This window comes from Hylaeus volcanicus, chromosome 8 (assembly GCF_026283585.1).
Source record: "Hylaeus volcanicus isolate JK05 chromosome 8, UHH_iyHylVolc1.0_haploid, whole genome shotgun sequence".
In the NCBI taxonomy this organism is placed as follows: domain Eukaryota; kingdom Metazoa; phylum Arthropoda; class Insecta; order Hymenoptera; family Colletidae; genus Hylaeus; species Hylaeus volcanicus.
Window position 1 is genome coordinate 13,149,713 of NC_071983.1, and position 16,173 is coordinate 13,165,885.

At 37.5% G+C, this 16,173-nt stretch overlaps 1 protein-coding gene across 5 annotated transcripts in view; it reads right to left on the reverse strand.

The window, feature by feature from the left end:
* LOC128880678 (titin homolog) overlaps positions 1-15,670 on the reverse strand; it is a 60,263-nt gene extending 44,593 nt beyond the window's left edge. The window contains exons 1-2 of one of the 5 annotated variants that reach the window (XM_054131009.1): positions 14,665-15,670; positions 12,854-14,054 (exon numbers count right to left, since the gene is read on the reverse strand). In XM_054131009.1, the coding sequence (XP_053986984.1) occupies positions 12,854-13,851 (998 nt within the window). In that variant the 5' untranslated portion in view covers positions 13,852-14,054; positions 14,665-15,670. The remainder of the gene's footprint in view (positions 1-12,853; positions 14,055-14,664) is intronic. The other 4 variants (XM_054131008.1, XM_054131007.1, XM_054131006.1 and 1 more) reach the window with 4 other exon arrangements.
* Positions 15,671-16,173: the final 503 nt, after the last annotated feature.

Consider the following 16,173-nt stretch of genomic DNA (forward strand, 5'->3'; position numbering starts at 1 on the left):
CCTCAAATTTGGAATACCTTGGATCAATAAAAAGAATAAAAATTACTACCAAGCGACCTCGAGCGAGCAAATTTCTCATATTAAATTTCTAAATGTGGTCCATAGTTCTCACGCTAATCCTTTAAACCACAGAAAATTACATTTCTCCTAAAATTTGGAATATCTTAGATAAACCAATAAAAAGGATAATGAGAATTACGTCTACCAAGTGAGCCCAATCAAGTTTAAACCTATTCGCAATGCAAAAGACTCGATTTTAAATGAAATTATATAGGACCACGAACTTGAAGAGCTCGAATCAGATCAAAAGTGATACCCGAGATTTCGATATCTTTCGACATTGCCTTTTAAATTCTTTCATATCAAATTGAATGTCAGAGATACCTAATCGTATCAGTCCCATCGCTACAGAATGTGCGTCATCAATATCATTCTATCAATAGGAACGCCTCGATCCTAACCTGCATCTGTGGTAGTAGGAACGAAATTGTGCTAACCAAGTGTAACTCACGAATTCGAGTCGAAGCCATTTTTCATGTTTCATTTCGAGTGATTCGAATGGGACATGTAGTTTAACGAGTCGAATTAGTTTCGATCGTTGTACTTAGAATGTACAGAATGTTCGTTTGGCACAGTTGCAAGGGAAAGGAAACGACAGTTGATGAAGTAAACATCGTTGTAGTCTTGTTTTAACCCTTTGCATTCCTAAGTCCAGGTGTATCGAGCAGATATTTAGAAGCATCCTGCTACAAGTAATAAAATAACTAATATTTCCATTAAACTGTGTTAACACTAAACCTACCACGACTATATATATCTATAAAATTGATGTGCAACTGTTTCATGTGTTATTGAGTTTAGCATCACGTGAAGTATCTTTGCACCCAATTGAAAGAAGTGTCTTTAAGATCAGTCATTTGATCGATCACGGTAGAAATGGGTACCAATGAAATATGGGTAGCTTTAATGTTAACTTATGTATGGTTATGTTTAGTTAACGAAATTTTAACTCGAGAGTCTACGAGAAAGAACTGCTTCAAGTTGACTATCGATGTACGACCTAAAATTGCTTGGAGTGCAAAGAATTAAAAAAGCGCTACCACCTACCAAAACCTCTGACTCGTTTAATCGGAAGTAGATCTACTATTCAACATCCATCAACATCAAGGCAAGGCTCTGAACTAGCAGAGAGAATAAGATTCGTTAAAGGTGCAGATTATAAAGCTCCTCCATCTACTTCAGCCTTCCTACCATAATTATAAGCGAAGGACTATTTAAAGGTTAGTCCCGCTGTACTGTGTCATTTCTTTTTATTTTTTATTTGTACTATAGAATTTTTGTTAAGCCTAGCGTTGCCAGGTGCTTAAGCATTGAAGATACTTTAATGGTACTTTGGGAAGGATGTTTATAAAAATTTCTTTCGTACTGTTCAGTCCATCTATATTATTACAATTGGCCACCGGTGATCAACTTCCCGTATTAATCCTAAAACTACCAAGTTGGTCTCTACTTCAAATTTCTTTCTATAGCCACTCAATTATTGACAATGTTTTCACTCCAATTTTCAGGGACAATTATTGTAATACTTATAATAGGTAAATATATTGACTTTGGTAGGGAAGACGAGAGGGTAACAGGGTGGGTAAGGAAAATTGAGAAGAGAAAGGAGAGGAGCGGGCACTAAAAATTAAAATAAAAAGAGACCAAAGTTAACGTTAAGGGTAGTTTAAGGCTTCGATGTATTTAGATTAAGGATTATTAATTTTAAGTTTAGTATGTAAGATATTGAGTACGGTGGTATGAGTGAGGGTGTAAATGGTTTAGTGGATTGTAATCCAAGTCCATTTCGTGGCTTAAAAGCTGGAATAAAAACTATATCTATCTATCTATTTATTGACTTTGGTAGTTTCAGTGTTAACGACGTACCCCTGTGCACGCTAAACACCATCCCCTACCCGCCACCTTTAAAAACTTCCACTCCTACGGATCATCGACGCCACTAATCGCAATATCAAACGCAACATTCATCGATAATTGAAAGCCTCAACCTTGCATCCCCCTCCGACTCGTCAAAGTCGAAGGAGTCGAAGCTCCACCTGCAGCCGAGCGAATCAAACGGATAGTTCCTCGGCAATTTTCGGATCGCTGATCGATTGGTTCGTCGAGATGCATCGAATACAACCCACGGGGCTAGACGCGTCTTTTTCACCGTGGAATCAGAAGGGGTTGAAAGGGAAGACCGTTCGCTTTGCACGATGGAGCCCAAAACGCGTCTCGCGGCGCGTTCTTCCTTCCTCTCGTTATTGCTACAAACGCGAGAGCGCGAGAGGGGTCAGAGCTCGTTTGAAGGGCGGATTCGCGAAGGGGGATATCCAGGAGGGAGATGGCCGCGGTGGTGAGACACACGTACACAGGGGCTGGCAGGCACGCCTGAGGGTGGTGGTATTGCACGATGGGAACGGATAGTAACCGACCCGGGGCTTGGATCACCGGATGACGTCATGCCCTGGCGTTACCAGGATACCAAAGATCAAAGACCAATGAAAACGTCACCTTCTCGCGGGCTACCTATCCGAGCCACAGAGTCGACTAAACAATACGTTTCTTTTTAAACGACTTCGAAAAAAGGAGGAGGTTACCAACTCCGACCCCCATGTATGCTTTGGTTATGTTTATGGATAACTTCGTAACGACTGAACCTAAGGGAGGAAGCTTAGACCCGTGAACAACTATATTCAACAATTTTTTTTCGGAAAACAATTGACGTAAGGGTGGAAAGCACATCAGGAGGTTAAATGGTAAGTATTTTTCAAGATATTTTTGTCTACAGAGAAAAATATATCCAATGTTTTTCAATTCATTTTCCACGGTACTCTTTGAGATATCGCTTTTTTTTTTTTAAATTGTATTAATACACTACGAATTTTATACATTTATGATGCGAAGTAATATAAAAGACATTCGAAGAAATATACATAATGTAAGTTGGATACGATCTACATACAATTAATATAATAATATTGTTCTTTCATTTTGCTTAAATGTACATACCTTAGCACGTATTTATTATATTAGCTTGTATCATGAATGCATTAAATCAGCATTTTTAACCGACTTCGAAAAAGGAGAAGGTTACTCAATTCGATATGTCTATATATATATATATATTTTTTTTTTAATCACTACATTAATAATCTAATCGAAGTATAATATCGTATTTGCAATTTTTCTATACAATTTGACCATTACAGAATTAAACAAAATTATTTAATTCCTTTCAGCGCTTTTTTTTTTTTGGAAGTCAGTTAAATTTCTGGTTTTCGTTTCTTACTTCCTCCAAGTGGAATCGCACGAAGCTGCCAGTTGTACTTATGGTAATGATGACCCCTGTCTTTGTTCTTGATCTCTATCTGACCGAGCACGAGGAGAGACCCGCAAGGATATGATACCGTGATTGCGTGGCTTCGATCGCTGATATTTTATTTATACCCGCCACCAGATATCGAAACAAGGATACCGGCGCAGGAGACACTCCGTGGACGAATAATCTATGATAATTATTCGTGAGAGACTTTACTCCGCCTTATTGGATCCGTTGCGTTTAACTTTCGACCCTTGGAATTACCTGCATCGCCGTTCTGGCTTGTGGGGATCTTTATGGAACCAGGAGATCCCTCGGGGAATGCTCTGCACGAATGATTTATTTTTTTGGTAGGAAGACATCGTGGTCTGGTGTCTTGAATTATTCTTTTAGGTGGATTCGGTGGCATAGACTAGATGGAAGTGATACTATTATCTCGATTGTCTATGGATACTGGGAGCAATTCGATGTTGAAATAGAGAAGAGGTTATGGCAGAGCATTTCAGAGATCAGGAGGGACCTAGAGATCACTTACATTTTAAGGTTAAAGTATTTCTGAAAATAAGAATATTAAAATCGAAGATACATCTGAAAGTAGAAATGTGAAAGTTGAAGATTTATACGCTTAGAGTATTCTAGTATTTAACAAAATTTTCATTGAAATAAGTATGGAATGTATTACTCTTCATTTAGGATATATTAGTCACACTCGTCGACGAGGCTTATTTAGCAGATCTCGCCGTGAACGTGACGCTATTAATTGGTCGAAGTCTCCCATTACTCGATAGTTTAGTGGAACATGATTAGTTTGAACAGATTGGTCAAATGATTAATAGTGTCACGGTTAAGGCAGGATCTGCTGGATCAGTGGTCGGTATCCTATGACCCGCAGGTTATACGATGGCTTACGATGATGTAACCATTGACCCATCGACCAGATACAGCATCGGAAATATCACAAGGATTAAATAAAATTTGTTGCATTAGTTTCGGCTGAGAAACAAGGTCTTAAAACATTTGTATTTGTACCAATTACTATTTCACTTTTTCTTTTTTTTCTTTTTTTGGACAATCTCACTTTCTGAAATAACTACAATTGTAACATTCCTGTTTTTAGAAGTAGCTTTAACGTCGACATTTCTACTTTCAGAGATAACTTCAACTTTAATATTCGTAGTTTCAGAAATAGTTCAGGTTTAATAGTCCTATTTGTAGAGATAAATTGAATTACATACATAATTGAATAACACTTCGATCCCTTAGAAATTTCATAACTTCTACTGTAATATCTTTCGGAAACCTACATTTAGAAATTTCAACTTTAACATTTTTATTTTCAGAAATAACGGCACCTTTAACGTACCTACTTTCAGAAATAACTTCGGCATTCCTACTTTCTCGAGCAATTTCAACCACACTAACCTACTCTGCGACAGGTCCTGGATACCGATAGTATTGATGCGATACTATTCCTAGGACTATCAGCATGAACATACAGGGTGGCCATAAAGTTCCCACCCATGTACAGGTTGCCCATAAAATACCTATCTATATACACAGTCCCCGTAATGTCACTATATACAGGGTGTTCATCCAGTTCCTACTTACATAGAAGGTGATCATCAAGTCTCTACGTATATATAGGATATCCTATAAGTCCTCCACAGTGTTGAGAAACTTGATATCTTTATACAAGGTACCCGTAAAGTTTCTAATACAGAGTGATCATAAAATTCCTGTCTACATAAAATCAGTGATGGGCAAAACCCTAGGCTTCGAATAAATCTGAAGTTTGTCGATTCGTTTGTCTCGTTTCCTTCTTTGGAAAATGTTCAAAAGAAGAAGCCTAGAGTTTTGCCCATCTCCGCATAAAATGTATCCGTTTAGTTTCTATCTATATACAGGGTATCCACAAGATTCCAACCTATATACAATATGTCAAAAAAGCTCATATCTACGTAGTGTCCTCATAAAATATCTATCTACAGATTAGTTATCAAGATCTTGTCTACATATATAGCACCTAAAAGTTTGTATCTATTTAAAGAGCGTTCATACATTTCATATGTATCTAGAATTAATTACCACAATATACAAAAATGCTATTGGTCCCTGGATTGGATACATTAAACGAGTTCTACGTATCCGAACAAATTGAAACGATGGAAGCGGGGGATTCCAACGAATCCACGTATTTTGCGGCCTACGGGAGCCGACTTTGACCTTTCCACATCCGTACAGGTCGAAAGCGAGGTCAGTCGGGCCGGGGTGGACGTTCCTTCCAATTTCGATCCCGACCCGGGGATCAGAAAGGACTTTAATTGTAATTGAGAAAACGGTACTTTCGGTACCGTTCTGGGTTCCACGTTTTCTTCGGAGTATTATATTGCAACGTACGAAGTGGTTCGAGCGGTTTACGATCGCCTACCTGCTAGCTGGGACACCGACGCGAAAGAGAATTTATATTGTTACCGTGGCGCACGGGAATTATTCTCAATACAACGTTTGGAAACAAATTAGAAAACAAATTGTCTAGCCTTATTCGCATCTTTATTTGCTCTGTGTTCGATCTATATTTATAAATCTAAGTCCTCCGAGTCTTTACCCTGATCTCGATTTCAGTCTATTTTCTTGGAAAGGGTATGGAAAAGGTTTAGTTCTGAAACTTCATTTGTGGATGGGTTATTATTAAGAGAAAGTAGGTGTTCGATTTTCTTTTTAGACGCAACTTTAAAGAGAAAATAAATGGTGTAAAATACCGAGCAAAAATTACAAGTGTATTCGATAATTACAATAATTGCATAAGAATAACAATAAGTAAAATTCGACGGCTACAAAAGTTCGTATAGATGCTTTGCAATGGCCGTCAGGTTGAGACTTGCGTCACGTGTATCGATACATTGTAACAGAGATCAGGGTGAAGACTTAGAAGACACAGAGTTATAAATACATATAAATTGAACACAGAGGAACAGAATAAATTTCTACACCTGATGCATAAACTACAATCTCGCCACAATTTTGTCAAATATCCATTGCCTACAAATAATTTTGACTCGGGCGTACTCCATCAAGCATCAGAGTCACCCAATGCGTATCATTGTTTTCGAGAAAATTAAATTTGTTCGAGAGATCGTAAAAGCTGCTTTGCCTTTGGTACGGGAATTAATGTTAAAGCGCGGGCCAATCGTTACAAATAATTTGCTGCGAACCCTTTGTCAGAAAATTCACGCGTACACGAGCAAGAGGACCATTCGAACCGATCAATGCAATTAGAGTTATTGCGAGTACCTCTAGCGAGAAAAATACAACGAAGTTGCATTCAGAATGTGCCGAGGCCTTCGAAACACGAAGCTTTGAAATCCCGCCGAGCTGACCGCGGGGAACGTCTTATCCCTCCAATAAACAAAGCATTTCCATGGCCTCAGGTACCAAAACCTTCAAGGCCGTGCAGGAAACCTGCTTGAACCGGCGAACTACGGACCCAGATACCTACGAACTTCCAGGAAACGGCCGTTATACCGTCGAAGAAGGGACCTCGAGGTTAGCTAGGTACACTCGAACAGACAACAGAGACCCTAAACGCGGATTGCTCTCAACCATCGTGCTGGTACCACCAGGACGCGCCTAAAATATCTAGGATGGGCTTATAAACAGGAACTGGCGCGCACAAACAACTCTGATCGCATAGCTATCTCTTTGGAAACACTTGGGAGATCCGTGTTTATTTTTGAGAAAAAGATATATTTCAGCATTATCTCGTAAAGAAGGTACAAGTATAGGGTTGAATTACGAAAGTACTCGTGCTTTGTTCCGATCGAAAAATGGAGATATATTTTTGTCATGGGTGAACATATAGCTTAATCCTTTGCGGTTTAGATTTTTTGAGTTTGGTGCATCATTGTTGAGTCTTACTCGACAGAAGAGTGCGGAGGAGTAATGAATCGTATGCGTTGCTTCATTGAATATCATTGGTTATAAGGAACCTTTTTAGTTTTGAAGAAAGGGTATTGATAAGGGTGGCTTTTGATCTCAAAGTCTAATTGGGAACGTTTTTTAATAGATGCTCGAAATAACCATGAATTCGAGAAATAAATCTTGGAGAGGTAGGCTATTAATCCTTTGCACTCGGATGTCCCCTATGAGTGAACATCGTAAGTCTAGCAAATTTTGTTAGTGGTTATGTAAAATAAATTTCTGCTAGGGCAAATTTTTTTAAAATGCATGTGTTCTTGAAGTTTTCTTCAAAATAAACATATCAACATATCGATGCGCCCACTATAATACGACGAAGACAGAAGAAGGATAACAAAGAAAGAAAAATATTTCCCTATTAACACCTTATCTACCAAGGGCCTATTTATAGGTTTTTGTAACTATCTACAGGAACCTATTAATTCTACTGTTAGTTGTCTACTGACAATGCTCAGTTTGAGAAACAATTTATGAATACGCTTCATAGTGGTGCGCTATGCCTTTGGTACATTTAGTAACCAGTAACCAGTATGCAGAAATTAATATCAGCTCAGAATAACATATACTAATTTTTACAAATCCTTTCTTAAAACATATCCTATTTCTAAATGGGCCGATAGATAAAGTGTTAACGATCATTCCAATACACACAGCATCAAAGTAACCATCTCCAATCTCCAAGCTCTGTTAAGGGGTTAGTCGCAGTCAGGAAAATGGAAACGGACAGTTTCTTGTGTGTTTTTTTTAAGGTATTAAATAATAATTTTTCTGAATGAAATGTAAATATATTACAAAGTATGTCTTAAAGAACTATAAAAGAATTTTTGTTTTAAAAAAAGGTTGGTGGCCACTTGGTTTGCGGTGAGCAAGATTTCTTCAAACTGGTGCACCTGAAAACAAAACTAAAAGTAGATTTAGAAAATATATTAGACTAACGAGTCCCTGTTAGAAGGATTTTTTATTTTCTTGTATATTTCTTTTTTTATCCTGTATTGAATCGCTTAATTTTAGTGAAAAAATTGAAGATCAACTTCAAATGTACGCCATCTTGTTTTAAATGAATTTTTTCCAATATCCTTCGTTCAGGGACCCGCTGGACTAATCTATTTTCGAAATCTACCTTTGTCTTTGTTTCCAGGTAAACCAGTGCAGAGAAATCTTGCTCACCGCAAACCTATGTTTTTAAATAGGTTTATGTTTTATGACGATATAAATTAAACGTTTCTTAAAACAAAAAATGTTTTTTAGTTCTTTAAAACACGCTTTATGATATACTTAATTGTTACTTATGCAAATTATTATTTAATAACTAAAAAAAATCACAAAGAAATGTCGTTTTTCCTCTTCCTGACTGCGACTAACCCCTCAAACCCAAACATAGTTCAACAGCAACGCTTTCTCCATCTCAAGGAAACAAGTCGAGCTCGAATTCACGATGCAGGGACCAAGTGTATGCACGGGTCACCAAAAATACCCACGAAGGATACGCAATACCCGTGAGCGTGCAACGACGCGACGCTCGCAGGCGTACGCGTGCGTCCGCCTACGCGTCGTCGTCAGGGGTACGCATACACGAATAAGGAAGCATGAGCGAGTGTCGACGCAGTCGCAAGGATCGTCAGCCCGACATCTGGCTACGGTCCTTCGCCCGAGGGACCGAGGGACAAAGAAGACCTTCCCCTTTTCTTAGGGGGGCCTTGGGCTGGATTATATCGTAGGTTCCTTGCTCCAACGAACGCACGCACGCACGCACGCACGCAACCACGCACATCGATGGCGTGTATCTGGTACCGGGCAAGCTCTTCAGAGTGGTTGCTCGACGTTGGTCTGCAGGCACACGTAACGACCCCACCGGTACCGTTTCTATGGTACCGTTCGCAGGGATTAACGCCCCTCCCGCTCTCGCAGACCGCTCCACTTTCATCCGGGCCGCGGGGTGAGACCAGCCTTGGCCTGGGACCAGACCTCGGATGCCGGCGTTCTTTCGACAGCCGCTTACGCGAACTTTAAATATTATAATTACCGGGGTCTACCAAGACAAACTACGGTGTGTCATCCCTCGAGTTCCTGCCACTTAGTGGTCTGGTATCGAGGGGTTACGACACTAAAATTCAATGGGGAAAAATCAAACTTTCTGAGTTAAATTTTTGTAGAAGATGTTGAGCGCTCGATCGAAGGCTTCTGTTACTATAAGGAAGCACGACACTAAAATTTTCTTTTTAACCGTTTGAGTGCTGAAGAATTTTCTTGTGTACGTGTATGTTCCTCGTACATATCGAAGCGCGAGAGAGCTTCGCCGCAGTCAAACGGTTAAATTGATTTTTTGTTAGCTTTTTCGGAAGATACGCATTTCAAGAATCTCGTGTCAAAAGAAATGATCAAAATTACTAGAGTTACAGCCTTGAGTGTGAAACCGTGTTAACAGCCCGATCGAAGGCTACTGAAACTGTAAACGTATTTATCTCTAAACATTTTTCAACCTGGTTAACAGCTTCTGAGAAAACTATGCGTCCGATCGATACGATCCAAGTCACATTCTCCGAAGAAAACTAGTCTCTATGACCTGACGTAGCTGTTCATCTTCAAATTGTTTTTTTTTCTTCTAAATCAATCTATCGCATAGATTCATAAATAACTTTCGTTGCAGGTAACATATTACCATGCTGCCAAGAACCCTCTACACGTAACAATTTTTAATTTGCCTTTTAAATGGGGAACAAGTGATAAGGAACGATAACGATTACATAATTAATTAAAATTTGTTATTTAATAATATATTTGAAAATAAATTGTAAGTTTAAAAATGAAAGTTTTTTATGAATCAACCCAATAGTTCGATACTAAACCTACCAACCCGAGTAACATATAATTTCATATACAAATTAATGTATAAAAATGTTACAATAAAATGTGAGTGGTTTTTAAATAACAGATATAATTTCAAAGTTTGTTTAGCAAATATTTAAACTCCGCGAATGAAAGGACTGTATAAACTGCTCTTCTATTTATGAAAGAAGAGTACTCTTGCGCCATGGAACCTCTCAATGGCCGTTCAACGCGTCCACGAGGCCGTGGAACCTTTTGTGCAAGCAGAATTTGTCTTCCGAACGACTGAGAAGCTTCCAGGAAGTTTCCGGTCGTGAGTCAAACTAAACTTCGACCAGGAATTATAAAAGCTTTTGTGAATTCCTACTTTTGTTGATACAAACGATTAAGTACACGTACAGAAAGAAAATAATAAAGTACTGTTCGGGGAGTTTTCAAATTTCAGAAGGAATTTATAACTTTAATATAATCAAATTATAGAACTGTAAATAGCAAAATGTGATGTAAAAATATCGAGACCATTTTGAAAATATTCTCTATATGAGAAAATTCATAGGCATTTTAAAATCATATATATACGTACAGTAAACTATGCGTATTCAAGAAATAACGATTCAAGCAATCCTACTAATCAAAAGTGAATACCACTTTTCATTAAAAAGATTAGTTCTTCGGTATACATATATACATGTACAGTGACTAAAAGAGGTGCATGCATAAGCGAAACACGAAGAGACGACTTATGTTCGGGCACAAGATTTCCGAGTAAGCAATCAATTCGAAGAAGTGCAATTCCAAGCGCCCAAGGGGTTAACGACCAAACTCGATTGACGCTCTTTTTGTTATTTCTCGCCGTAACGATACCATACGCGCGAAGACCGATCGGTATTACCGTGCAGATAAACCGCGGCCACGTACGTATTTGTCAAAGGAAAAAGAAATCGTAGAAATAATCGTGAACGTCGAAAAAGAAGAGGGCAAAGCAAAGGCGAGGACGTTTACTTCTGTTCCGTGGTAACAAGGTAAACGAAAAGGAAAGGAGACGGCAGAAATAGTCATCCTGTTATCGACACTACTGCGTTGCTTATCGTTCTACGGTCAATATTTCTCTCCCCGTTTTTTCCTTCCTCTCCCACTTCCCTGATTCCACGTTGTTAGAGCGCGTTTGCGCGCTCGTCAGTGCTCCTCTTATCCCCGACTTTATCGGCCGATAACGCCAATCTTGGATAGGATCGGCGATTGAAGATGAGAGGAAAAAAAAAAGAAAGAAAAGAAGCAGAGACCCGACGCTTATGTGGATGTATGTACTTTTCGCCCGATCGAATTTGTCGTTGCCGAGTGAGCGGCCGTTCTCCAGGCGGAGAACGTGCTAGGGAACGACCGCAACCTCGTTACAAAGACGATTCTCTCCGCAAGGTGTCCCAACTCTTCGATACATGCATTCGTTTCGAAACAGACACGTATATACGCGTTTCCCTAGATCCTCGAAGCTCGTGCGAAATAATATCGTGAATTGAAAAATTCTCGAACCGAAATATCGTTCGAATTGATGCTCGAGATGTGGAGAACATAATTATTTGACCGCTCGCCTGTTAGAATTTTATTCAAGTATTTGACTATTTAGATATTATTTGAGTACTCGAACGTTTGAATATTACAAGTACTTAACTATTTGAAGATTATTCAAGTACTTGAACGTTCGAATATTATTTAAGTACTTGACTAATCGAACATCATCCAAATATGAATTATTCAAATATATATTATTTATTAAAAGTCTAAAAAATAAAGTCGTGTTTGAATTCATTTTCACTGGGAGAAACTCACCAAGATAATATTCTGGCGAAGATACATGGAGAAATATAAAAATTGAAATTTTGTTGGTTATGTTTCTTAAGTCACACAATACAAAGATATAAATATAAAATGAGAAAAGTACGAAGAAAATGAACAAAAGTTGTAAGAGACCATTTGTATGCACATTTAAACATATTTCTATAATTTTATGTAGGGCATATTTGTAATAACTGAGTGACAGTTGAGGAGATACTTCATGTACACAGATAGGCACAAAACTTGTCCTGATGTCACAGATGCATATATGGCATGCCAGCGCGTTTCGACTTCCAATTGGTAACATATGAGTCACCAATGTTATTCTTCCAAATGAAAAAATTCATGCCTCTGTGACAAATTTTGTATTTTTGTATGTATGTAATACATGGGAGAATAAAGATTGCTCATTTACTTTATAGATTCAAAATTATACCCATTATTTCTTTAGAAAGTTCATTCTTGTCTTATCTTATTCTTATTTCAACTATCTAAGTGGTAGTAACGATGATGATGAATAGTACTAGCTTCAAGCTGAAGTGATTGAATATTGTTTCCCATTCACTATAAGTTTATACTTTAAAATATCAATTGTAATGTTTCTATAATGGTGAATATTCACATATATTTATTTTTACATCATAGATTGCTATCATATTCATTTAAGCATATCATTTTCTAAGCGGTATATTTGGTTAAATATTAAATTGTCTCAACATGTATAATTTTGTATTTAAAATTTATAATGTAGCCACAACTAAATGTGCAAAATTCTTTGCTATAGCATTAAGTGATGAAAAGTACTTAAACACAAATTTAAGTGAAAGTTTGTATAAAAAGTTATGAAACAGTACTTACCACTTAATGCTCCTTTTGATGATGTTACTAACAATTCTTTGAGATTTCCTAGTTGGTAAGGCAAGAATATCGTTACTTTTCTTCTTCCTCGTCCTCTTCTCCCTCATATTTTTCTTCTCATTTACAACTTCATGAATAGGAGTTTCCTCTTCTTCGTCTTCTTCTTCTGCAACTAATTTTTCAGCTTTAGCAGAATTTTGAACCCATTCTGCTACGTGATCTTGAACTTTGTGATCAGTCGATAAGGCAGATTCTGCCCTTAGTTCTTCATTAATGAGTTCGCTAACAGTTGTGGGTGGCCCTACTATTCCAACTTCCATATGTTCTATTATCTCTACAGAATTCATTGTTTCTGAACCACATCTCATTCTTTTAACTTCATCTTCCACAGGGACATTTGTTTCAATGCTAACAATCTCCTTCACCATACTCTCCTTTTTTGATTTTTCATCCACATTTTCCTTAGTTTCTTCATCACTGCTGTTACCATCTTTTTTCAAATCTTTGGACTCTGTGTCAGATTCACGAACACTAATTGAACTTTGATTATCGTGCACCGCTTTCAATAGTTCATTCAGCGTCTGTTCCTCTTGTGGAATACAACTCGCAACATGTGCATCTTCAGCCTTTGCAACTGCATCATCAAGTTGTTTAGGTTTCTCTGATTTGTCTGCAACTTCCCTCTGTTTTGAGTTTGATGTTACTGTTTCTTCAGAGAAAATTTCAGAATATTTTTCATTTTCAGGTGAATTTTTCTCAATTTCCTTTGAATCTTCAAGATGTGTGTCCTTCTTCTGCTCTTTCACATTAATAGCATCGATTATCTTAAAGTCTTTTTCACAGGAATCATTTTCTTCCGATGTATTTTCATTAGAAATATCTACCACTTGCTTCTCTACATCTTCCATTTCATTTGTGGATGTAGTTGTATCATTTAATGTTTCTTTAATGTCCAATGTTTTCTTAAAATCATTATTTTCTATTTTACTTTCTGCCATTGTTATGTTGGTTTACCTCAGAGACACGTTTGTAATATGTTAACATGCATGAACATTTTCCAAATTGAAGATTCTTCTAAATATTCTGAACCTAATATTATCATGTTACCATACGAGTATGTTTCAACATACTTCACAAGTCTAAATCAAAAGTTCCTCTTCTTGAAATAATACATTATTCATTTGTATTCTTCATTCTTACCCTGCAAACAAAATTTAGTATATTAGTATTATGAATATTGTTATAAATAACATTTCAAACAATTTCCACATAATACACCATTATTATCGACAGACGGTCGGTAAAGGCGACCTAAGTCGGTAAAAGATTTATCTATCACTTTAAGGTTAGAATTATTTTACATTCTAGAAAATACTTTTATACGAACGTGTAAGAACGATATTTCACTATATATTGCAAATACACCATATATCTTTCTCGTTAATACAAATTTCGTGCAAATTTACACACTTCGCTGTCAGTTGACAATCAAAATTATGTAAAAATTCACACCGTTAGACAATTTCCAATCAACTATTCGCATTATCGTATTACAATCGGTCAATAGCTTTTAATGAAATAACTTTCTGCATAAATGATGTCTCAACATCTGTGTCACCATTTCTATTTGCAGAAATTCAAATTCACGAGATTTGTATGGACAATAAATTGAAAAATTGAATTTAAAATGTCAGAGTTTATGCTAAGAAAATCGCAGTACATTCATATACTCTCTTTATTGTGCTTTATCAATTAATGCTAATATATGACAAAAAGGTTAAGAGAATTGCGTTTTACATATTTCGAATTACCTTCGACTGTACGTTCTCACTATAAAACGACGGATGCACTTTGTAGAACGATATCGAATGTACTTTCGAATAAACCGTGATATTTGTTCGACTCGCAAGTTACTCAATGACACCATCAAAGTTTAACATTATTGGCCGACACACGTTCATAACCTCACTTATTTGCCTTTGACAATTCGAGTGCGACAGTGAAGCGACGTACCGTAGAAACGAAACAATAATATCGTATGCCAAGTTTAAACAACTATAAACAACGTCGAAACGAAAAAATTGAACCCAACGTACATAAAATACTACGCACTGCAAGAGTTTATAAAGCCACAGGGACGTGTCAATCAACTCTGTTGTCTCCTCTTTCTTTCTCTCTCTTTTCTTCTTTCGATCTCAAAGAGTAGTATTATTTTCTCATTATAGGTAACGGTCACGAAAACAATACGATCGAAATAATAATGTAATATGCTTGGTAGAAGTTTTCACGGTACCGAGGTAAAATGAGAACACGACCCCGTGGTGCGTAAGGCTAGTGACCTCTACCACTTTCAAGTGTGCGTCTACGTGTGCATGAATGTGTCCTGTGCGTCATGCATTATAGTAACGTCGATGTGCTTACTCTGACTTATTACGATCGTATGCATCGTGGACAATCACGATTCAAATGTCACGAAAGTTGTACATTTCGTTGGGAACAATGTCGCGATAGAACATGGGACAATCGTTGCTCGCACTATCGTATTTCTGCCGCATCATGTGCCATTTCATGCGGACAACGTCTTCGCGGATTTTTTTGTTTCGACCAATCAAACGCGTTCGCACGTTTCTTTGACAGCGACGCCTTTTGACCACTATCGGCACGAGTATCACTCGACACGAAACTTGATCGAACGTTATTACACGCTAATTGCGTCGCAAAGCCAACCTAAAAGTTTATCACGGTAGAAAAATTCTATGAACTCGCGACACACACTAGCGCCGGGACTATTTTTTGTTTGCGGCCAAGTCGCGCGCGCGTGTTTCCAACAAAATGGCCGCCAGCATAATGCAACCACAGAGTAGTTTAATAGAGGCGAAACTCTTGTCGGGAACCTTTGATGTTCGTATCCCCGTACTTTCAGATTAGGCTTGGCGGGCTTGGCTAAGGAAATTAAACCGATGACTCTCAATGTCGCCCAGTCTAAAATGTATCTATGCTAGTGTCATTAATTGTAGCTTTATCAAATAAAATTGCCTTAATAAGAAAGCTTACTAAATAATTAATAAAGTACATCTCATTAAGTCAGATTTTGGCTATGAAGTTAGAAGCTCCTACAAGAATGTTCTAAATAAGGCTCTGCTATATCTTTATCACGGATACAGAATGTTCACATGGCTAAGTATACCCATAAGCTTTAGTGTAAGAAAAGTCACAATCCATTTTATCTATTGTCTTACATTCAGACGAGTACTCCTTCAGAATTCTCTAAGAGTGATGTAAGATCTTTAGTAAAGATTTTTTCCAGATGTCTAGATTCA